The sequence below is a fragment of the Schistocerca nitens genome, chromosome 2 (genome assembly GCF_023898315.1).
Source record: "Schistocerca nitens isolate TAMUIC-IGC-003100 chromosome 2, iqSchNite1.1, whole genome shotgun sequence".
Classification (NCBI taxonomy): domain Eukaryota; kingdom Metazoa; phylum Arthropoda; class Insecta; order Orthoptera; family Acrididae; genus Schistocerca; species Schistocerca nitens.
Window position 1 is genome coordinate 427,927,373 of NC_064615.1, and position 25,108 is coordinate 427,952,480.

Genomic DNA, 25,108 nt, shown 5'->3' on the forward strand with positions numbered 1-25,108 from the left:
TTTTTTGTTAAATAATCTTGTAATTGTAGTTAGGTGGTTGTAAGCATAAGCAGTAATCGTCATGAGGTAACAATAAGCTGTGTACCACATGCTCCGGAACCTCGCATGTGCAGTGCTGCCATGGGAGACCATATACACACAGAAATGCACTGCGAATTTTCACGAGAGTACCAATTTTAATTACTCTTGAAATGAAAATTAAAATACCCGCAGCCGTCACTTTTACATATAATTGATTTATGTAACCAGTTTCCGTGTTCCATTACATGATCTTCAGGACCCCTGACCAATGAAAATTGGGAGGAATCCAATCTCGCGTGCAGTCATAACAGGAGCCAATAGTCCACAACCGGTGTCCGCAGATCTCTGGTTTTCACGAAAGTATCCCTTCATTCAACAACTGACGACCGTGAGGTATGAGTAGGAATATGTACATGCTGTATTGTGGATCGTGTCGCATGCTTTGTTGACGGTACTTGTGTTGTACCAAATTGTCACATCCACTTCACTTCTAAGTTCTGACATTAATTCTTTATTGGGATCTGCGTCTTGTATTTTTATTTATCCTGTATTACATACTCCACACATAATGTTTAGAAATCAATGTAACTGAATCTAAAGAGTGTTGGCTGGTTACCTTGAAGAGTTAAAGAAACCAGCGATTGGGAATTATCGACAGCACTCAAAACCTGCATATTACTGAAGCAGGTTTATAACATATTAAGAAAAGATAATTTTGGTTTCCAATACATATTAGAAATGTGTTATTGCAAAAAACATCAATGACTTGCAACTGAGAAAGTGCTAAACGAACCACTGACCTTCAGAAAGTCTTTCTACAAGTTGTAACGTAGTTCTATAGAATCTTAAACTGATACCGTTTTTTCCAAGATACATGGGCGCAATTTTATTTGCTGTCCTCTTTACAGACGTTACTCAGAACTGGTGAAGCTTTTGTAGACATGGCTGATGCAAGAGTGAACAGATATTACAGTACAGTACAGCAGCCTTTAGAACACGGATGACGCAATCATGCTCTGTTCCGTCATTTGAAATAAAACTGCATCTAATCGCATATATTCTTTGTAGTCACTGATGCACGTACAGGCAAACTGTTTCATTTCTAACCTGATATTATTTTTTGATAGAGTACTGTATTTTCATATTAATTTCGTGTATGGAATGTATATTTATTTTTATGCGTGTCCATTGGATTTTTCCTGGTTCCAGTCCCTCCACGACGGCCTCAGTTCCACTCAGCCTGCTGTCACGTGAGTACCGGGGGTATTTCTCACGGGTAGGAGGCGACCAGAACGATGGCTCCGCTTCCCTCCACCTCCTCGTGCCAAGGGGTAGAGAGGCTCCACTCCACCTGCAGCCAGGCCAATAGCCTGGGCGCGGGCTTGTGACATAGTCTTTTTCTGCATGTTGAGAAGCATTACACCTGCTGTGTCGACGTTTGTACATAATCCACTGTGTCGGCGATATTCTTTCCACAGTGGTATCATTTCCACTTTAAGAACAAGTTAAAGCAATTAAAATTAGCAAAATAAACCGTTTAGAAGAGCAATGACTGAGCACTCTTGAGTCATTCTCCATAATAGTTTAATTAGGAATACTGCACCATGAGGGATAGCACATAACAAAAATTAAATTAAAATTAGCAGGTGATCTGCGGTACACACTGTGGAGAATTTATTACGCAGCGCTGCCAGCTCTGCCACAAACTACGGCGCTAACTGGCTTGGCATCTAGTCTGATACTGGATGACAGATACAGGTATGTATTCCTTGCTGCCTTCAATTCTGTGCCAGAGTTCGTAAGTGGTAGCGGCAGGTGAGAGGTGAAGTGCAGCTTGTCGGCAAGACCAGATGTATTCAGTAGGTCAAAGGTCAGGGGAATTTGCTGTCTAGTGCATGAGACGAACAGCCCCTCGACTGAGAGAGGTCAGGACAACAAGTGCATCATTTGGTCTATAGTTATCTTGTTGAAAGATAACGATATGGACATCCTCAAGATAGGGAACAACCATCAGTCTTAAAAAGTCAGCAGAGTAACGCCTGCTGTCCAAATTAGCTGTTATGTGAACAAGAGGTAGTTATTTTCTGTACCCATTGCCAGTCCATATCAGGCGAGTTCCCAGATCTGTATGACGATGATGAATCCAATCTCGCAACGTTCGTTCTCGCTGTTGCCGCAGCTCTTGAAGCACCTGCTACTAAATTACTATCCCGTCTAGTGGAGAACATCGAAAGCACCCAAAAGCTTATCAACAGACGTTCTTTCCACGTACCATTTGTGACTGGAACAGGAAAGGGAGGAGTGACAGTGGTATACAGAATACCCTCTACCATATACATAAAGTGGCTCGTGGAGTGTAGATGTAAATATAGATGTAGCTCTTAACTCTGTCAACATGCTCTGGCAGGCCCATCTTCGGAAAAAACTGATCATCATTAAAGAACCATAATTTTAGTGCCAGACCATGGAACTCTTAGACAAGAATCTGCACAATGCCACCGTTTTTCAGTGTTAACAGTCTTCCACAGGGTTAAAAAACACCTTTTTATTCCCTGCTGAATACTGCTGTTAAGATATTTAGTCCTGTACTTCGAAGTTGTGTATAATCTATTAACAAGTGGTTTGAAATGTAAGAATAGTATACCATTCAGAACCCAATTAGAGCTTATCAGAAAGAGCCAACTAGTACACTCCGCTAACTCAGTCGCAAATCGAGGAAGCAGCAGGATGTGTAACAAGGAATAGATCGGTTTCTATTACCACACAACCATAATTTGTTGCCTACACCATATTCCAGAGCCTTTTACAAGTCCCATTATAGTAACATTACACTGATTTATAGATATACTATGAAAAAGTAGTACACTGGGAAATTGCTTTGGATTTGTCACTGAAGCTGCGGGCCTTTAATACAAACACTACAGATAAGACATAGATCATGCCACATGTGTTTACTTTAATACAGGGCAGATAAAACATTTCAAGCTGTACATCAAGTTGCGTATTGCATGGATTGAGCAAATGATGTAAACACCAGCTGTCAAATGAGCATACGCTACAGTATACGAGGGGGCATGACACCACAACACTAAAATTTCCATCATTTTGATTTGAAGCTCCTTGTATTGCCCGTGTATGCAGTTAAAATTGTTAGATGTGAGGTCCGCCAGTTATGCAAAACACCGTTTTTCTCAGTACCCAAACATGTTTCGGCACCACTGTGCCATCATCAGTGGGTTTTCGTTTTTATTTATTCTGCAATGTGAACATTTTTGTTAAATGATTATAAAATTATGTGCATTTTTAGTTCAAACGACAGATCGTTTCTTTTTGTAACTACATTTACATTTGGTGTTCATGCATTTTCTGGGTCACGTGAAAGTGATGTTATTGCTGTAGTTACGTGTGCATCACAGAACCTCATCATTACGTGGAGAATGGAAATACTTGCCACACGAAAACGTAAGTAAAAACGAATATAGGCGCGAAAACATCGCTAAAAACTGAATTACATTCTAGAACGTTGGTTAACTCCCAGCAAAATAAATAAGTAAATAAATAAATAAATAAATAAATTCTCATCAACATCGTTTGGTTGCGGATGACAAGCTACCTGTAATAATTAACACACAAGTGATCCAGAAAATTCATGCACACCAAATGTAAAGGTATTTACAAAAAGAAACGGTCTGTTGTTTGAACTAAAAATGCACATAATTTTATAATCATTTAACAAAAATGTTCACATTGCAGAATAAATAAAAACGAAAACCCACTCATGATGGCACAGTGGGGCCGAAACATGTTTGGGTTGGTTCAAATGGCTCTGAGCACTATGGGACTTAACTTCTGAGGTCATCAGTCCCCTAGAACTTAGAACTACTTAAACATAACTAACCTAAGGACATCACACTCATCCATCCCAGAGGCAGGATTCGAACCTGCGACCGTAGCGGTCGCGCGGTTCCAGACTGTAGCGCCTAGAACCGCTCGGCCACTCCGGCCGGCAAACATGTTTGGGTGCTGATAAAAACGGTGTTTTGCATAACTGGCGGACCTCACATCCAACAACACTAACACTTTCGTCCTTTTGTGGAAAAACAAAGGAAACACAAAATTTCCATGCGAGATCTGATTTCTCTTATTCTATTACAATGTCCATTTCTCATTATGTTTTAGAACATGGCCGGCCGCGGTTCCATCGCGTCCGCATTGTTACTTTGTGCCAGGAAGGGCTCTCAACAAGGGAAGTTTCCAGGCGTCTCGGAGTGAACCAAAGCGATGTTGTTCGGACATGGAGGAGGTACGCAGAGGCAGGAACTGTCGATGACATGCCTCGCTCAGGCCACCCAAGGGCTACTACTGCAGTAGGTTATCGCTACCTACGGATTATAGCTAGGAGGAACCTTGACTGCAACGCCACCATGTTGAATAATGCTTTTCGTATAGCCACAGGACGTCGTGTTACGACTCAAACTGTGCACAATAAGCTGCACGATGCGCAACTTCACTCCCAACGTCCATCTTTGCAACCATGACACCATGCAACGCGGCACAGATGGGCCCAATAACATGCCGAATGGACCGCTCAGGATTGGCATCACATTCTCTTCACCGATGAGTGTCGCATATGCCTTCAAGCAGGCAACCGGAGATGTGTTTGGAATCAACCCCGCCAGGCTGAACGCCTTAGACACACTGTCCAGCGAGTGCAGCAATTTGGAGGTTCCCTGCTGTTTTGGGGTGGCATTATTTGGGGCCGACGTCCGCCGCTGGTGGTCATGGAAGGCGCCGTAACGGTTGTACGATACGTGAATGCCATCTTCCGACCGATAGTGCAACCATATTGGCGAGGAATTAATCTTCATGGACGATAATTCGCGCCCCCATAGTGCCCATCTTGTGAATGACTTCTTCAGGATAACGACATCGTTCAACCAGAGTGGCCAGCACGTTACACATGAACCGTATACAATACGCCTGGGAAAGATTAAAAAGGGCTGTTTATGAAGGACGTGACCCACTAACCACTCTGTGGGATTTACGCCGAATCGCCGTTGAGGAGTGGAACAATCTGGACCAACAGTGCCTTGCCGAACTTGTGGATAGTATGCTACGACTAATACAGGCATGCATCAATGCAAGAGGACCTGCTGCTGGGTGTTAGAGGTACCGGTATGAACAGCAATCTGGACCACCACCTTTTAAGGTCTCACTGTATGGTGGTAAACATGCAATGTGTGGTTTTCATGAGCAATAGGAAGGGCGGAAATGATGTTTATGTTGATCTCTATTCCAATTTTCTGTACTGGTTCTGGAACTCTCGGAACCGAGGTGATGCAAAACCCTTTTTGATGTGTGTAGAGGAGCTCTGTTGGAGGTAATGAGTTATGTCATGGCGATGACGACCGAATGTGACCTTGTTTTCTGGATTGTCACTCTACGTCAGTGTCTGAACTGTGACTTTCAGCTCTTTAGCTTGGCGCTTTTTGCAAATCAACGGGCTGAAAGGCGTTCTTGTGTAAGATTTACATGTTATTTTGCATCTCACAGATTTTGCAGAATGATTCCATTTACATTGAGGTCACACTGCCAAACTGGCGATCAGACATCTCTCTCGATTGATGTGTGGCATTGACCTCGGTTATGTACCACGATATTTGCAGTATCCTCTCTGCTGTCTGTCTGTCATTCCATTTGTGACACTGCATTCAAGCGTGTCTTGCTTTGGCTTCAAGCTGGCTGGGAAAAACATTAAACTTTTTTTTTTTATATTCGTCCAGTATAACTTCCTGCAGCACAACAGAGTAAGTCTGAGAGTTTTTAAGGTAGAAGACATCAATTACCCTTACTTCCAATGTGTAAAGCTTGTACTTCTTTTAATGAAAAAACTGTGCCGGCCGTGTGGCCGAGCGTTTCTAGGCCCTTCAGTCTGGAACCGCGCGACCGCAACGGTCGCAGGTTCGAATTCTACCTCGGGCATGTGTGTGTGCGATGTCCTTAGGTTAGTTAGGTTTAAGTAGTTCTAAGTTCTAGTGGACTGATGACCTCAGATGTTAAATCCCATAGTACTCAGAGTCATTTGAACCAAGAAAACTTCTCCTGTCAGTTTGAGAGGACCAGTGAAATAAACTTCTTCAGTAAACAAAACTTTTAATTCAATTGTATATATGTCTCATTTAAGTACTATTCCTTATGATGTTCTCTGTTTTTTTTCCTGCTATTGAAAAGGACAATTGACCAGTACAACAAGCTATGTAAGTGGAAGGCTTTTCTTCAAATATAGCTTGGATGAACTATACGACCGGAAAGCTGGGGTGGAGGACCTGGCTGACGACTGCCAACAGGCCATGAAGATAGGTTACACCTTTTAGTGCAAACAAGGGCATGGAAGACACAACAGGTGCAGTAGGGCAACGAAATCGCGTAAGCGTTGAGCGCAGTGTATGCACCGCGAGTGGACAAAATTTTTGTTTCTTTTGAAAGAGTTTGCAGAAACAAGCAGTTGTATTTATACTTCAGTACAAAATTACCGTGCTATCAGTGTTTCTTTCGCTGTGGTGTAGTGTTGTATGCTAGAAGTCAGGAAGTGCGCTTAGGTATGTGACTGTGTTCTGTCTCTCTCACTGCAGCGATCCATGTGACAGTGCTGCTCTCCTCACTTGGCACACACTTCACTTGGTCAAGCACGACTTGTTTTTCTGTGTGTGTGTATAAGATACACCTTTTTATATCTGTATATAATGATAAATAGCAGAATAAAATGATATAACAATTGCATCAGTATACTACTGCAGTACTGAAAGGTAAACTGTGCAGAAGTGTGAGTGTGAGAGTGTGTGTGTGTGTGTGTGTTTTTACTATCTATTCTTCATCTTGGGCACAGGATACGCGCAACTTTTATTAATAATTTGAAATAATAACAGCTCCTGTTGCATAAAAACATATTTTGTGTCAGGACCAACTTCGACAACTACGTACTCTCAAAGTGACCGGGAATTACTCGTATGTAATGCAACACCCGTGAATGAACGAGTGCTCTGGACACACTGTGCACGGATATCACTGAAAACTAATGGATGAAGCCCGCCTTCGAACTGCAAACATCAAGAACAAGAAGCACAGTAGTTACTTACAAGTAGAGGTCGCCAGCGGTGGCACCGACTTTTCAGAGCCACTTGTATGGTGTCTAGGTTATGGTCTAAAGTATCACACCCAGCAGAAATTCATCCTGGTGTGTCCCCGTCTGCGAGTCATCGACGAAAAAAAGAATTTGAATTTCGGGTAGTATTGTAGAGAAATAAATACGACAAGAGACATAGACGCTTTCTAGAAATCGATCCCACCCTGGGGAATTGTCCCTGTCAGTAATCAGTCGAATATATAGCAAAATTCGCATAAGACAGATAAACATCAAAACAACAAGGAAGAGACGATTGTAACAGAATGAGATGCTGAAATGAGAGTCTAGCATTATAGCATTGGACTGTAAAATTAAATTTTGTAGGATAATAACAAAAAGGGTTCGAAATTATTTTTAAAGAGATGATCTTTATTACCACTATTTCGCTAGACTCTAATATTAATTTGATTAGTAATCAATTATCTCCTAAAATTTTGAAATACGATCAGCAGCACATGATGCAACAAAAACCATAGATTCAAAGACGGAATAAATCTTCAGTTGTGACCAGAAATTAATTCTATCGGTAAATGTTTTCTTTATTTTGAAAAGCGAAAAATAGATGCCTGGCTTCTGTGACCTATTTGAGTGAATAAAGGAATATCTTCACATACTGAAATGAATCACAGTGCAACTACTACTATTCTGAGAAGACAACATATCGTAGTTCTTGATAAAAACAAAAATAGCATGCACCTAATCTTGCTGGTGTGGGAATGATTTTTGACTACAGTGGCAATGGAAAAAAACGATTAGGATCACGCCTAACCGAATATAAAGAACTGTTGAAAATCATCAGCACCAATCGTCTCATTAACACAGTCATTCTTTCTTTAATAAAACACTTCTAAAACATTTGAGTTTTATTTATTTAAACGTTAATTAACCCTTACGTTTTTAATGACAGGACTGTTCAGAATTAAAAACTAGAATATTCATTTGTAGTTCAGTTAGATGCTAAGCTTCATTGGGTTTTTTGGCTATTTGCTGATACCTTTCAGGTGTAACGATCTCAGAAAGTTTGCTACCTACTGCATCAGATGATATTAGAATTTGATCGGAAAATTATCTATAAACATCTCCAACTACATAAAAGAGCTCCTCGCCAGGCCGGGAAGGCGCAAGGGATGTCTACCGGCCGCCGTGTCTTCCTCTGCCGAACATCATCATGTGGACGCGGTATGGAGGGGCATGTGGCCAACACACCGCCCTCCTGGCCGTTTTGAAGACTTCCCAGACGTTGGAGCTGCTACTATTCCGTCAAGTAGCTCCTTAGTTGTCATTCAGAGTCCTTCTCGTGGTACCCATCCACATTGACCACTCAGATACAGAGGTCGACTCTCCAACTGCTACCCAACGCCCAAATACAGGGCTGGATAAATATATGGAAACACCAAAATCACAACACACTATCATGCCTAATGCGGTGTAGGAAAACCGTTGGCATTCAAAATATCTTCCAGTTCCTTTGAATGGATAAACATAGATCCTGTACTGTTTTCAGGGGAATCTTACATCATTCTTCCTGCAAAATAAAGGCTCGGTCAGATAATGTTGATGGAGGTGTAAAGCTATCACGCACACTGTTCTTCAAAGTAGACCTAGTTACAATGGCAGACTACGGAGATGCGACAGTTCATTCTCGTGCTCACAAAACCAGTCCTGGACGAAGCAAGCTGTGCGAACAGGGACCATAACGTCCTGTAACCCAGCTTCACCACCACCGGGGAACAAAAATTGTACCATGGGATGGACTTGACCAGGCAAAATGTTCACATAATCCTTGGCAGTTATACAAATTTGCAGATTAAGCATGGGGCCCGTGGAACACCAGCTATGTCTGCCCCAATTAATCCCGAACCCCCATCATGTTGCACTCTTGGGATGTAAACTCTGACAGAAGTTGGAAACAGTGTGACACAAGGCTCATCCACCAAACTGACTTTCTGCCAGGGCTCCATAGTCGACGTTTTATGGCTTTGGCATCACTGAACCAGACCCATTCCTAGCCTCTGTGCAGAAGCTAGTGAGCTGCCTCTTACCATTAGGGGAGAACTCCCAATGGTGCGACTTGTGTACAAAGTGCAGTCCACCTCCGACCATCCTGTTGCCTGTGTTTGAGTTGAACAACCCATACAACGCAGATTTGTCTGTAGCTGGCCTGCTAACCTTTTTCTGACCGTGTGAAGGAATATCTGGGGCAACATAGTCTAGCAGACATACAAATTGTTGAACAGGGATGGAGCAAATACCCTCCTTGAATGATTAAGAGGTCCACTCTTAACTTGGAAATGACGGAGTACAACAAGCACACAACTCCGCCTTTAGTTTTAATACGGGGTCTTAGCACCATTTTATCGGAGTATCCGAAGCATACTTTGTTTTTACTGATGAATCGAAGTAAGGAAAGAACGCTGAGTGTTCTGTTATCTTCCCGCAAGTTGTCATTAAACGTCGCCGACCTACCCACTTCTCAGTGTACTATGCTGAGCAAGAAAGCATTGGAGCACATGAGACTTCTTGGCGGAGGGAACTTCCTGGTCTACATTGACTATCTCAGTGCTCTGAAGGATATTCAGCAGATGTTCAGAGAGCCCAGCACACCATCCACCTCCCGCACAGGCAGAAGAAAGAGGTAGCCTTCTGCAGGGTCCAAGTCTACTAGATGCATGGGAATCGAGGGGAATGAGGAAACCGACAGAGCAGCGAAGGCAGTCTGCTGGGAAAATATCACACCTCAACTTCACGTCCGCTTACAGACTGTCGTAGGCGAAAAGCGAGTATTGGCTGAGTGGGTACCAACGAACGGTAAAACAAACTATTTAGCCATGGCGCAGTTCCTTGCGAACTGCATGACGGGACGAAGTGGTCCTCACTCGCCCTCGTGTCGGCCATTGCCCAATGACGCATGATTTTCTCTCTCTCGTCAAGAATAGCTCCGAAATGTAGTGTTTGCGTCGTGACACTCAAGGAGCATCTTGTTTCAACATCCTGTTTGTTGGATGCCCTTAGGAGGGAAGCCTGTGAGCTACCAGGGCATTTACCATCCGTTTTAGGCTATGACGAAACAATGGCACTGTAGTTTCTGAAATTTTGTGTGGCGTCAGTACTACCACACAGTTCATTGGACGGAGGTTTTAATGTGCCTTTTTAGTGGCTGGTCCATCCATGTAGTTCTGCGATCAACCAGCCTTCTTACTGACTGACTCCCACTGCTTTATTAGTTCTTACGACATGTGACAACGGTACGACTACATCTGCTGAAACTTGTATGTGACATTTTCTGTTGGTGTGGCTATCGTTACATATGGCTATCGTTGCATGACCTTTGTTTTTCGGTTTAACAAGATTATTCCTCATTCATCAGTACCGCAGTCTTGTGAAAGAGCGCTGATGAACAATCTCTTTAGCATCCAACAATTTTAAATCAATCCATCCTTAAATCTTCCATGCCTTGCATCTTGCAATACAAAACAGATTGTCTAGCTTCGTTTCAGAACCACCCACCATACAAGCACCAACATGTTTCCCACGTTCGAATTCACTTATATCTGACATAATGCACTCGCAATGCAAGGAACACTATTCTGACCAAGACTAACACTTTCAAAGTATCGAGGATATTGCGCAGGTGCCATTCGTGATCTAATACAACAGCGCAACCTTCAGGCTTGGCTAGCACCTGCATTTATGTTCTAGCATACATTTATCACGGTGTTTCCACATTTTTATCCAACCCGTGTAAATGAATTACTAATCAAATAATGTCGCTTAAAGTGACGCACGAGTTGAGGTAAAGGATTTAGTCTAACTGTCCATCTACGATATCCTTTACCTCATGATGTAGACCAGTGGTAAGACACTGGACTCGCACTCGGCTAGACAGGGGTTCAAAATCTGGGCATCCTGATTTAGAATTTCCATGATTTCCCTAAATCGGTTAAGGTAAATGCTGGGATGGTTCCTTTTAAAATGGCACGACCAATTGCCTTCCTCATTCCTCAGCAAACTGAGCTCTTGCTCCGTCTAATGACCTCCTCTTATTCCAAACATTAAGCCCTACACTTCTTTCATTCTTCTACAGAATGTTCCATGCTGTCTTCCAGCGACTGCGAGCAGTTGTGTGTCTGGATTAAAATGCAGAAAGGTTTTTGAACTGTCTAATGAGGTTGTAAAGAATACCACATACAAATACGGATAGATCTAAACTAACCACCCAAAAAAAAAAAAAAAAAAAAAAAAAACAAACGTTTTTCGTGCGTTACTTTATTGTATTGGTGGCAACGGTTATTATCCATGGCTACCTTATTAACGGTATGGAACACCATTATGTTCCTGATATGAAATTAAAAAATATTTGCAAGGATAATTAAAAAGGTCTAAGTTTCAGTGCAAAGGAGCACCTAATCAAGATACAAAAGATTACTTTAAAATGTTTTATCTTTCAAAGACCGTTAATGAATGATTTTCCTGAATGAACTTCAAAGAGAATCTGATTTTCAGTCTCCATACAATTTACATTTATTAACTCGCATTAGGCGAAAGAAACTCACACTTTGACCCATGTAACATTCAGAATTCCAATGAATGACGACAAAGATATTGCACCAGAAATTAAAGAATGGTTAATTATTCTGCTTCTGATGTTGGTGTTGCTAAATGTTCACTTTTACACATTCATTGAGGATAGGAAACTGTTTCATAGAAACATATTTCGAGTTCGTGATTATTTATATACAGAATTACCAATGAGAATATAAATTAAACAATTTTCTTGAGAATTTCTTCAGAACATTATCTGCACTATTAGCATTCTCCATTTTCCAATTGTCCGTCAACTTATCCCATTCTTCTTTGTGTGTTCTGTCCCTCGGGCCCCACTTCTTGGAAGGCCTGAACGAGTTCAGTAAATGCTGAAAAATGTTTGATAACATTTAGGATCTTGATAAATAATAACCATTTTACTAGATTTAAGATTATATTAATTATACCTTTCTGAACGAAATATTTCTTTTCTTGAAAATTCTCAGTGCCATCCACAGGGGAAACTGGACAACACCAAAGGCAAACAAAACCCAACCAGCCGCTGCAAAATAAATACAATTTGTTAAAACCTTTAGTGACTTAAGACTTTAGTGACTTAAGTTGTTACATTCATGAGCTTACATGAGACAATTTACAGAAGACTGAAGTACACAGTTCGATCAGTACATTACAACCGATCTTTTTCAATTAACAACTATGCTTGAATCAACTGCAGGGAACTTAATATAATATGAAATCTATGTAAAAGGGGTCATTAATTAAAAAATCATTCTGTCATTTTCTCTGGAGAGAATGTGTAAAGTTGTCGATTATGATAGAGTGCAGATTATGACGTTCTGGTGTCTGATAATGCACCATAGTAACATAGAGGCTTGCAAGGTGATTACACGTTGCTGTCAACATGGTTTAGAGATTGGAGATGAATGATGGTGAAACCATTAACGAGCTACAAGTTGTTGGAAGTCGATACCTTAATCAAAAATATAAAAACCAATGGTTTTCTAATAGTGTAAAACACATTCAATGGGCATCCACAATACAGCCGACAGTGAAATTCAGTGTTTAGGGAAGCATCAGCACCGCAGAGCACGTAATCCATCCTGCATGTGCTGTTGTTGATTCACTAACATTTCCGGTTATGGTTGTGTTGGCACATAAATACGGTCACTGGACAATGAGATAATGTAAGGGAAGTGGCTTATAAGGTAAATCATCCTCCGCCTCTGCATGGGGAAGTGCAGAATCTGCGGAATTGATGGCATATACATGGCCATAAGCCGGCCACTTCGGCTTTCGGCACAACGCCTGCGACCAGCGGGTAGTCCATTCCACTATCGCAGGCGCTCCTCCACTGCATACAATCACGCGCCCAGCGGCGCTAGTGCACTGCTTGTATTGGAAACATTACTGCAGACACACCAAAACACTCCTGCTGACACACCGACATCTAACAAGCGTCATCAGCAGCCTCACTGCCAAGTAGCTTGCGAATAGGCGGCAGTGGCGCTGCCACCGCAGTGACTACGTTGCATCCGCCGATACGTCTCGCCGAGAGCCGCGCGGTACCCTTCAACCTGCTGCTTGTAAAGGCGCAGCAGCCAGGCAGCAGTACACCATCTCGCGGTACTGATCATGCTCTGGAATTAACACCGGCCCTCAAGCCCATCATTCGAAGCTCACACCAGCCGCGCCACGTTGGTCCACCATCCATCGCCTTCGGAGCCTTCGTCCGTCCGATGCTGGCCTTCTCCGGACTCTGTACCTCAGCGGCCATCCAAGTAAGATACGCAACATAATCTGTACTGATCGGCCAGGCGTCAGGTCGGTGTCTTCACCTTCTCTGACGCTGGTCTCCCCTGAACTGGTATTCTGTTTGAACCTGTACGTAGCAATTACCGTCACGACCTGTGTCATGATAGACTTTTGGCTTCGTGTTTTCGAGTGCTCGGCGAATTTTTACTTTCGAAAAAGATGGATCAAAGAATCTGCATTAAATTTTGCTTGAAAATGGAAAGAATTGCAGCACCACGTTTACTGTGGCTTTTGGCGAATATAGACAAGACTCTGAGAATGGTATAAACGTTTCAAAGAGGGTCGCAAAGATGTTGAAGTCGAGGACGGACGCACAAGCACGTCAGTTACTGATGACAATGTGGAAGGAGAATAGAAAATGGTTCTGGAAAATGGCCGAATCACCGTCAGAGAGATTGATAACGCTATCTGCATATCCCTTGGCTCATATCGAGCAATTTCCTCGGATGTTTCGAACATGAAACATTTTGCAGCAAAGTTTGTTCCAAAATTGTTGAATTTTGGCCAAAAACGCATAGAAATCGCTCAAGAATTGTTGAATGAAATCGGCAACGATCCAGAACTTCCAAAGATTCTCGTAACGGGTGACGAAACATGCGTATACGGGTATTACGCCGAAACCATGGCCCAATCTTCCCAATGGAAACTGCCTGAAGAGCCAGGACCGAAAACAGTAAGTTCAGTAACATGTGAAGTTTCTTTTCACTGTTTTCTTCGATTACAGTGGGATAGTGCATCATAAGTTCCAGCCTTATTGCAGTGCAGTCAGTACGGAATATTACCTCGAAGCTATGTGCTGTCTGCATCATGATAATGCTCCCGCTCACACCTCAATTCTCGTTCATTATCTTTTGGAAAAAACCAAAACCGTTATGTTGTCTTAGCAACCGTATTTGACGGACATGCGACTTCTTTCTATTCTCTAAGGTGAAGAGAACCATCAAAGGAAGTTTTTGAAGTTCTTCTGGAACTCACGTTTCCTTACTGTGTTTAGCTTCTTCAGCGATTCTGTAATGATTTCATCAGTTGTGGCCACAACTGACTAAATCAATACAGAATCGCTGAAGAAGCTGAACACTGTAAGAAAACGTGAGTTCCATAAGTGCTTCCAAGACTGGAAAAACCGCTGGCACAGGTGTATTATATCTGTGGGGGATTACTTTGAAGAGGACGAGGCATATGTTGATAAATAAATCAAGATTATTTAAGAAAAACAAAAATTCCAGTTACTTTTTTATCACTCCTAGTATAACAAAAACTTCCGTTATTCGACTTGCGTCACTTCTCCTGCCAGAGTGCGATGTTCTAAGTTAATCGCCTTTCCCTATAGTTTACTCCTATTTTTCTCAGAATTTCGAAAATCTTGCACTGTTTTACACTGTCGAACGCTTTTTCCAGATTGAAAACTCCTATGAACGTATTTTGATTTTACTTCGTTGTTTCTTCCATTATAACCGCAACATTGCAACTGCCCCTCAGGTGCCTTTAGCTTTCCTAAAGTCAAACTGATCGTCATCTAACAGATACTTAATTTTCTTCTTCTTCTTCTTCTTCTTGTCAGCTACTTGGATCCATGAGCTGTCAACCTGATTGTGCGATAATTCAAGCACTTGTCAGCTGTTGTTGTTTTCGGAATTGTGTGTACAATGTTTTTCCGTAAGTCTGATGGTACATCGCCAATCTCATACATTCTATGCACCAACGTGAGTAGTCACTTGGTTGCCGCATCCCGTAATTATTTTAGAAATTCCGATGGAATGTTATCTATTGATTCTGTCTTATTTGGTCTTAAGTCGGCCAAACTTCTTTTAAATTCTACTACCGGATCCCCTATCTCTTCCTTGTCGACCCCTGCTTCCGCTTCTATCACTTCATCAGGCAAGTCCTCCCTGTCATAGAGATTTTCACTGTGCTCTTTCCACCTATCCACTCTCTCCTCTGCATTTAACAGTGGAATTCCCATTGTACTCTTAATATTAACGCCCTTGCTTTTAATTCCGTCGAAGGTTGTCTTGAATTTTCTGCATTCTGAGTCAGTTCTTCGACAATCATTTCTTCCGATTACTTCACACTTTCCATACAGACATTTCGCCTTATCTTCCCTCCACTTTCTATTTATTTCATTCCTAAGTGATTGGTATTTCTGTATTCCTGAATTTCCCTGAACATTTTGCACTTCCTTCTTTCATCGATCAACTGAAGTATTTATTTTCCTACCCATGGTTTCTTCGCAGTTACCTTCTTTATACCTAGGGTTTTCTTTCGGAATTCTGTGATTACTGTTTTTAGATATGTCCATTCGTCTTCAACTGTACTGGCTACTGAACTATTAATTATCACCGCATCTACAGCCGCAGAGAACTTCAAGCGTATCTCTTCATACCTTAGTACTTCCGTATCCCAGTTCTTTGCGCATCCATTCTTTCTGTCTAGTCTGTTAAACTTAAGCCGACTCTTCATCATTACTAAATTTTGTCTGAATCTGTATTTGCTCCTGATCACGCCTTACAATAAAATATCTTATTTCTGAATCTCTGCATGGCCATGGTGTAATCTAACTGACATCTTCCCTTATCCCCCGGCCTTTTCTAACTACACCTCCTCCTCTTTCGATCCTTGAACAGAGTATTTGCTATTATTAACTGATATTTACTGCAGAACACAGTTAGTCTATCTCCTGTTTCTCTCATACTGCCATGTCCATATTCTCCTGTAAACCTTACTTCTTCTCTTTCCCCTACAACCGCATTCCAATCTCCCATCACAATAAGATTTTCATCTCCCTTTGCGTACTGAATTACCCGTCCGAGTATTGTTTTCGGTGTTGGTTTGCTGCCGATTTCGATGAGAACAACCCTTTACTGAACTGTTCAAGGTAAATCACTCTCTGCCTTACCTCCCTTTTGATAACGAATACTAACACTGTTATATCATTTTCTGGTGCTGTTCATATTACCCTGTACTAGTCTGACCATAGGTCCTTGTCTTGTTGATGAGAACAACCCTTTACTGAACTGTTCAAGGTAAATCACTCTCTGCCTTACCTCCCTATTGATAACGAATACTAACACTGTTATATCATTTTCTGGTGCTGTTCATATTACCCTGTACTAGTCTGACCTTAGGTCCTTGTCTTGTTTCCATTTCATTTCACTGGCCCTCACTATAAACAGACTAAGCTTTAACATTTCCCTTTTCAGGTTTTCTAGTTTCCCTACCATATTCTAACTTCTGTTATTCTATGCCCTGGCTCGTAGAACGTTACACTTTCGTCAGTTATTCAATCTTTTTCTCAAGGTCACCTCCTGCTTGGCAGCCCCCTACAGGAGATCCGAAATGGGGACTTGAACCTCTCTCCGCTCCTCGACCCTCTTTAACAAGGCCGTTGCCACAGTGAGGGTCACTCCCTTCTCCTAATGTCTTCGGACGGCACTGTTAATGATTTTTATTCAGAATTTAAGCAATGACAGAGTTCAACACTGGACCGAGCACTTGTTGATTGCTAATCAAAGACATTAGCTCTAGACCTCGGGAGAAACAAACCCGTCAAAGCTTTTTATTCATGCTTTAACTGTGCCTCAGCAGGTACATTTTGTGTATTTAAAGTATTTTTTTGTTTGCTGCATTGATAAAATTTTCAGGTTTAGGCGAAAAAATTAACATATTACGGTCTGATGTCAGACATGACAAGGCCAGGTACAATTGGCCATGTGAGAAACTCTGTACATTTAGGTAAATTGCAGCAGCTTACAATGTCTGGCTCCACCCTTAGTTAACTGTCACATTAGGTGATTTCAATGGGGAACTAGAACCATTTGAACTGGAAAGTTAAGTGCGGGGGTATCTGTCATCGGTATTCATAGTATCAAAACAGTTTTTCCAGTTCACAGCCAGTGAACATTGTGTAGATGATCAAACAAATTTTGAGGTTAGTTATTCAGAGTCTTGTTCCGTTGCAACCTCAGGATGAGTTTAAGCTTCTCAATAAAATAGTGCTTGCACCTACTCTCATCATTAGTTCATGAGGTGGCTTCCCAGGTGGCATCAATGAAATTAAAAATTCAGTAGGGTAAAGCACTATTCCCTGTCTAAGACCGTGTCAACACAGCAATAAATTTATAATGGGGCCTCAAACTTGGACAGAATAAAGTCATTTACTTTACTGTCTTGTTCATTTGCAAGTGACAATACAGCCCTTCCCGTATCCAATAAAGTGTCTTAGATGTCGTGTTGTAAATATCTGGATATACTTTTCAGTTAACTCGAGTCGTTTGGTACTGAGACAGAGACGTTATTAATATTCGTGTTACCATTTGTTTCTCGCCATTCGAAATGTCCTATTTTGAGGAAGTTATAAGCAAAATATACGCTAATGAGCCAAAGCGTTATAAACACTGCCCACCTTGACATTGGATGCCGTCTATTGGCGTTGTGGGCACGTGGCGCGGTAACAAAAGTATGTAAGCGGCACAGACACGGACGGGCTATCACCCTAGCGAAGGTATGGGCTGAAAATGGGGAAATTCATTGAGATAAACGATTCTGACAATGGTTAGATTATTATCCTGCAGAGCCTGTGAACGACTATCTCGAAAACGGCGGAGCTGGTCGAATGTTCACGTGCTACTGTCGCGAGCATCTACAGAAAGAGGCAGGACAGAGAAACTACCATTAGTCGCTAATCCGTTCAACATCCACGGCTCTTGACAGAACCCAGCGGCTTGTCTCCTCTGTAAAGTAAAATAGATGGCGATGTGTGGCATCTCTGCCGAGAGAGCACGTTGTCGGTGCGGCGCGCACTAGTGTTTCGGAGCACACCGTTCATCGTACATTGTTGAACATGGAGCTCGGCAGCAGTCCACCTCTACGTGTTCATATATTGATCCAACGACATCGTCAGTTACGATTGGAGTGTGCACGGGACCACCGGGATTCTACCGTCGAGCAATGGGAAAGTGTCGGCTCTTCGCGTGAATCACATTTTTGCTACAGTAGGTCTCCGGTCGTCTCCACAAAGACCGTCATCGACGTCAACATGGAACGTGCAGCCCGCTACGGAGCAGTATTACGCTATGAGAGTCATTACTCTGCGTTTGCATGGGAGCTGTGGTACAGCTGGGAACCACGTGCATCCCTTGATGTCTGATGTCTTCCCCGACGGCGACGTCGTCTTCCAGCAGTATAACTGTCCGTGTCTCGGAGCCAGAACTGCACCACTGTGTATTGGGGAGCGCTTTAGTGAACTCACGCTCATGTCTGAGTGACCAAATTCGCCTGATGTAAATCTTATGGAACCCATCTGGGTTGCTATTGGGTGCGATCATCGCGTACGCAAAACAGTGGCCCTATATTTACGCGAATTCGACTTACATGACCTATGCGTAGGCGTCTAATGTCACATACCTCCACAAACCTACCAACAAAATGTCGGATCCCCGGTAGGCAGAATCAGTGATGTATTTCGTCCCTAAGACGGACAAACAATTTATTAAGCAAATGGTCATAATCTTTTGGCTCATTAGTGTATTTAACTTGTCCAGAACATGTTGTTGTTGTTGTGGTCTTCAGTCCAAGACTTGTTTCAGTCCACAGATGTACCATGGACAGATATTTGAATGTTGTGCAGGGGCAGTTGAATTTATTGAAACTAAATTTCTAATTGTTGTTATTTATAGGTCCTCTAACTCTGACTTCAGACCTTTCTGCTCAAGCTAGAGAGGGTTCTTGGTTCACTTTATAGGAAGTACCAAAAATTAGTTATATGTGATGACCTCAATATCAATTTTGTATATGATTGTGCAAGAAAAAGGATGTTGGTAGATCTCCTAAACTCATATGATCTGATGCAGACACTGTTTTTTCCAACTAGGGTATAGTACAAAGGTAGCATAGCCATAGACAATATTTTTATTCATTCTTCATTACTAGATGGGCATTCTGTTAGTAAAAGGGTGAATGGGCTTTCAGACCATGAAGCACGAATTTTAACACTAAAAGGCTTTTGTACTCAAATAAATGTCACATATAATTACAGACTATGTAGGAAAGCTAATCCAACGGCAATAGAGAGTTTTTTAAAACCCTTAGGGAACAAGAGTGGCAGGATGTTTATACTGCCGGTAACAATGATGACAAATATAATGGTTTCCTTAACACACTTCTGATGTTCTTTGAGAGTTGCTTTCCATTAGAACGTTCTAAACGGGGGACTAGCAGTAAAAGACAGCCTGGGTGGCTGACTAGTCGGATACGTATATCATGTAGCACAATGCGGGAATTATATCACAATGTTAGAAGTAGTTACAATCAAGCTACAGTAGCCCATTACAAACAGTATTGCAAGGTGCTTAAAATGTTATTTGGAAGGCAAAGAGTATGTGGTATGCAAATAGAACAGTTAATTCACAGGATAAAATTAAAACCATATGGTCAGTTATGAAGGAAGTGTCTGGTCAGCAGCACAAGGTCGATGATATTACGTCAGTTCATAGTAAAAATGTTTCTGTTACTGGTAAGTCAGGTATATGTAAAGTATTTAACAATCATTTTCTGAGCACTGCTGGTAAATTAAATAATACTTTAGTTTCCAAAGGGAATCGTATAACTCTCTTGTGAAATGCCTTTCCGGGATTGATGTCTGAAATACTCCTCTGTGATACTGACAAGGAGGTGATTGAATCAATAATTAAATCACTGAACACTAAGGACTCTTATGGATATGATGAATTACAGGAAGACTCCATTTTTACAGTTTCTGATACACAATTCAACAAAACCCCGCGTTTTAATTTCACATAATGGGCATATGATTAATGAAACTGAACAGTTCAGATTTCTAGGTGTTCAGATAGATGGTAAACTGGCATGGAAAGCGCACGTTCAGGATCTTGTTGAAAGACTTAATGCTGTCATTTTTACTGTTCGAACGGTATCTAAAGTGAGTGATCGTTCGACATGAAAATTAGTCTTCTTTGCTTATTTTCATTCGCTTATGTCGTATGGTATTATGTTTTGGGGGTAACTTTTCCGTTCTAAGAGGATATTTTTGGCTCAGAAACGGACAGTTCGAGCAATTAGTGGTGTAAGTTCGCGAACCTCTTGTCGACCCCTGTTCACTATTCTGAGTATTTTGACATTGTCCTCTCAATATATATATTCTTACCTTCGTTTCTTGTTAACAACATCAGCTTAATCCTAAGAATTAACAGATTACACTCAGTTAATACTCGGCAGAAATCCACTCTGCATTTGGATCGCAGTTCCTTAACTCTTGTGCAAAAAGGTGAGAATATACTGCTGCATCCATTTTCAATAAGCTACCACAAGAATGCAAAAATCTTAGAAGTAATCCACACGCTTACTAATCGAAACTGAAGGGTTTACTGATGGGTCACTCCTTCTATTCTGTTGATGAGTTCCTTGATAAATCAAGCTGATTCTTATGTTATATTGTTGATTGCGTTTACTTAAACTTATTGCTTGACTTTTTTTGGATTCATAAACATTTTATTTTTTATCTGTTACTACTTTTGTGTTGCAATTTCGTGTACTGATACGTTCCATGACATTGAAGATTTTCTCCTCAATTTGGTCCTACGAAACTAGACGTGTAAATAATAAATAGTCAAATAAAAATGCAGCTCTTCATGCAAATCTATCCTGTGCAAGCCTGCTCATCTCCGAGTATCTACTGCAACTTATATCCTTGTGAATCTACTTAGTTTATTCATCTCTTGGTCTCCCTGTACGAACTTTAACCTCCACGCTTCCCTCCAGCACTAAACTGGTGATCCCTTGATGCCTCAGAACTTAACTATCCGCATCAGGTAGCATCAGGTAGCCAACTATGTTTCAAGAGTTATCACAACTAAGAAGGCAGCTCTTGAACAGAAACCTTTGGGAAGCAAGGCTTCTCCACAGAGCTTTTATAACTGTTAATTCCTTACAATGTCAAGGCGCATAAACAGTAAGGGGCTGCTTGAAATCCACCAAAAGTCATAAAGCTTTTAAATATTACTTCGACAAGCACAAAGAATTAAACCAGAATTTTAAAATACACAAAGCACATTAAATATTTAGCCTTCTGGCAGTAAATAAAAAACAGAATAATAATAATAAGAGCGCATTAAGAGCTATTACCAAACGGACACCAGCATAAGAGGCCATAGGAATCAAATATTAATACTAGTTAACGCCGAAGTGGCAAAGAACAATTCGAAAGCCAAGTAATAGTAAAGGTGAGCTGTAGTTCTGTCAGTACCATCAGCTTCGCGAAAATGAATACACAATGTAAACACCAAAATAAAATTAATTACGTACATGCAGCGGTTGCTCGTTAGTCTATAGCGTGTATAATGACAAGGCAACCCCCTGTGAAACGTGAGACAGAACTTTACTAAAATTCAACGGTAAATAACTCATTGCTTATTAAAAGGACAGAGCTAAACTTAACAAGAGCAAAACTTAACACGCTTCCTTATTAAAGGAACAGAGCTCGACCCATGCGCTGCAGCCGGTCGTCACCGCACAACATTACAGGGAAATGTGGTTCGATAACCCGGACGGTAGAACTTTTTACGGTAGAACACAAGGGTTTCTAAAATTTTACTACCCGGCTGCAGATTGGTGTAAAGCAGATGCTCACCGTAGTTCCGATGTTGTTCTGGGATGAAATTAAACACGTCACAAGCCCCCTGTCCACCAGGTAAGCCAGCATATTCAAGGGCTCGGACTGCAACCCGCAACTCGCCGCTGCACAAGCACGAAGCAAACACTTGCAGCAGCGGGGCTGCACCGTTAACGGTCAACACGTCCGCCTCGCTACCACGGTCTGATACAGTGGACTGTGTCGATATTCCAAGCGGATACAGCTGCCGAAGCCAGTACCTTGGCCATTATATGGAGCCACCACCCAAATGTCATCCACAAGTCGCATTACTGCAGTCTTTTCTCAACCAACTTGCTTACCCGAAGCTCAAGCACGAGCCTTTATCTTCGCAAGGCACTTCGTCGCTGCCCCAACGCAGGACGCCCGAACTGCAGTTGCCAAGCAATGGATCAAAGACATTACGCTGGTACGGCAGATATCGATAAATGCTCTCACCCAGCTCAGTGTAATTGGTTAATTCTTACTACGTTGTTTTGTTTGTCCCCCGCATACAGTTAACCTAGCCGATGTAGGTCGCAAAATTCCTCTTTCTGTAGCATTTTTCTAATTAATACTGATGATCAATGCTCAACAACTCTTTCGTAGTGTCATTCCCGTTCTACAGAATAAAACCGTTTCGGCCTTATATTAACATTTATTTGAACTAATAGAAAGCTTCTTAGTTCGTAGGAAATCCACATTTTTTCATTCATGTAAGGATATTTGTCAAAAGTAACTCACCATAAGCACTATCAGGATACAGTTTGCCTCCATAGGTAGTTAACGTGTTTGTGACTAAGGAATATATTAGCACAACCATCAGGAAGATTGGAGTAATGAACCCCCAACAAAGCCTCCAGTAAATCCCGGTCTTCCTTCCAAGCATAAAATAGATGTCCTGACAAATTCTGTCAACTCCTGAAATCGTAGAAGTATATTAGTGCTCTGTCGACCCTAGCTGAATGTTTTACTCAGCTTCTTGAGTCGTCACATATTTACCATAAATCCAACAAATGGCAACAAGTTCCATCGTTGCGAGAACGTACACCACTAACGTCACTCCGTAATGGTCAACCAGATTTAGAATCCATTGTCCACCCTGGCAATATTAAAAACGACAAAGTTAATATTTTACAGGCAACCTGTTTCGAAACATCATTCTTTAAAGCGTGCACATTCGTTCACCTTTCATTTTCTAGTTCTACTCACGGGTGTGATATAAACCAATCCAATCAAGAAGCCGACAACTGATAATGTGATGGCAACTGCCCAGTACTTCAGGGACGGGACCTGATCACAGATAATTGTGATAATGCAGTTCGCCATTGATGCGACAGATCCAATTCCCAGCACAAACAACATAAAAAAGAATAGAACAGCAAACAGCTGAAAAGAAAATAACATTTAGTTAACAAATGGCGAAGTTTATACAAAAACTTGAGAGTTCTTGCTAAAAGATAACATACACTGACGTGACAAAAGTCATGGGCCAGCGATATGTCTACACACAGATTGCTGTAGTATCACGTACACAAGGCATAAAAGGACAGTCCAATGGCGGAGCTATCATTTGTACTCAGGTGGTTCACGTGAAAAGATTTCCAATGTGATTATGGCCACATGACGGAAATTAACAGACCTCGAACGCGGACGCGGAATGGTAGTTGGATCTATACTCATGAGACATTCCATTTTTGAAATGGTTAGGGAATTCAATATTCCGAGAGCCGTAGTGTCAAGAATGTGCCGAGAATACCAAATTTCAGACATTGCCTCTCACCACGGGCAACGCAGTAACTCAAGCCCTTGAATTAACCACAATGGACTCGCATTCGGGAGGACGACGATTCAATCCCGTCTCCGGCCATCCTGATTTAGGTTTTCCGTGATTTCCCTAAACCGCTTCAGGCAAATGCCGGGATGGTTCCTTTGAAAGGGCACGGCCGATTTCCTTCCCCATCCTTCCCTCACCCGAGCTTGCGCTCCGTCTCTAATGACCTCGTTGTCGACGGGACGTTAAACACTAATCTCCTCCCCTCCTCCTCCTTGAATTAACGACTGAGAACAGCGGCGTTTGCGCAGAGCTGTCAGCGCTAAAAGACAAGCAACACTGCGTACGACGAATGTATCCGTTAAGACAGTGCGGCGAAATCTAGCGTTAACTGGCGATGGCAGCAGACGACCGACGCAACTGCCTTTGCTACCGGCACGACACCGCCTGTAGCGCCTCTCGTCAGCTCGTGAACATACTGGTTGCATCCTAGACGACTGGAAAACTTTGGACTGGTCACATGAATTCCGATTTCAGTTGGTAAGAGCTGAATGGTTAGGGTCAGAGTGTGATGCACACCCAACACCATCTGATACTCAGGCCTCAAGGCGTAACTGTGACGTAATCGCCGCTAGACTGTCATTGTAAACCAGCATCAGCGCTAAAGCGTGAACTTCTTTCGTGAAAGCATAACAAAATCACACGATTTAGCTCTCAACTACCAATCTGTGTGTCATTCAGAAAGAAGTTGCGCCGAACTTTATCATTTACAAAGAAATTGTGCCGTTCCTGTAAGCTATAGCGCAAAACAGATCTCCAGCAGAAATGGATATCTGCACTACACAGTGAAAATTTTCAGGTTACACAGAATTCGAAGGTAAGCTCAACATCTTTACAGTTCAGTTAGATTGTCTCAGGGTGCGGGTGCTTTAATATAGAGAGCATGAGCAATTTGCATTGCGTTTAAGTTAGCATGATGTTCAGTTGTTCAGTAACAACGTGATTTCGGCTGACCTTATATCTTTCTATAGCAGAGCAAGTACATTGTATACAGCATCGAATCAGTGGCAAACTGTAATTTATTTACTCAGAAATATTTTTAGCATTATAACATAAAATACTGAGTCAG

At 41.8% G+C, this 25,108-nt stretch overlaps 1 protein-coding gene across 1 annotated transcript in view; it reads right to left on the reverse strand.

Moving 5' to 3' along the window:
- LOC126235066 (sodium-dependent nutrient amino acid transporter 1-like) overlaps positions 1 to 25,108 on the reverse strand; it is a 106,703-nt gene that overhangs the window by 23,546 nt on the left and 58,049 nt on the right. Inside the window, exons 8-12 of the mRNA XM_049943800.1 lie at positions 23,418 to 23,594; positions 23,208 to 23,307; positions 22,950 to 23,126; positions 12,196 to 12,290; positions 11,951 to 12,117 (exon numbers count right to left, since the gene is read on the reverse strand). Coding sequence (XP_049799757.1) covers positions 11,951 to 12,117; positions 12,196 to 12,290; positions 22,950 to 23,126; positions 23,208 to 23,307; positions 23,418 to 23,594 — 716 coding nt within the window. The remainder of the gene's footprint in view (positions 1 to 11,950; positions 12,118 to 12,195; positions 12,291 to 22,949; positions 23,127 to 23,207; positions 23,308 to 23,417; positions 23,595 to 25,108) is intronic.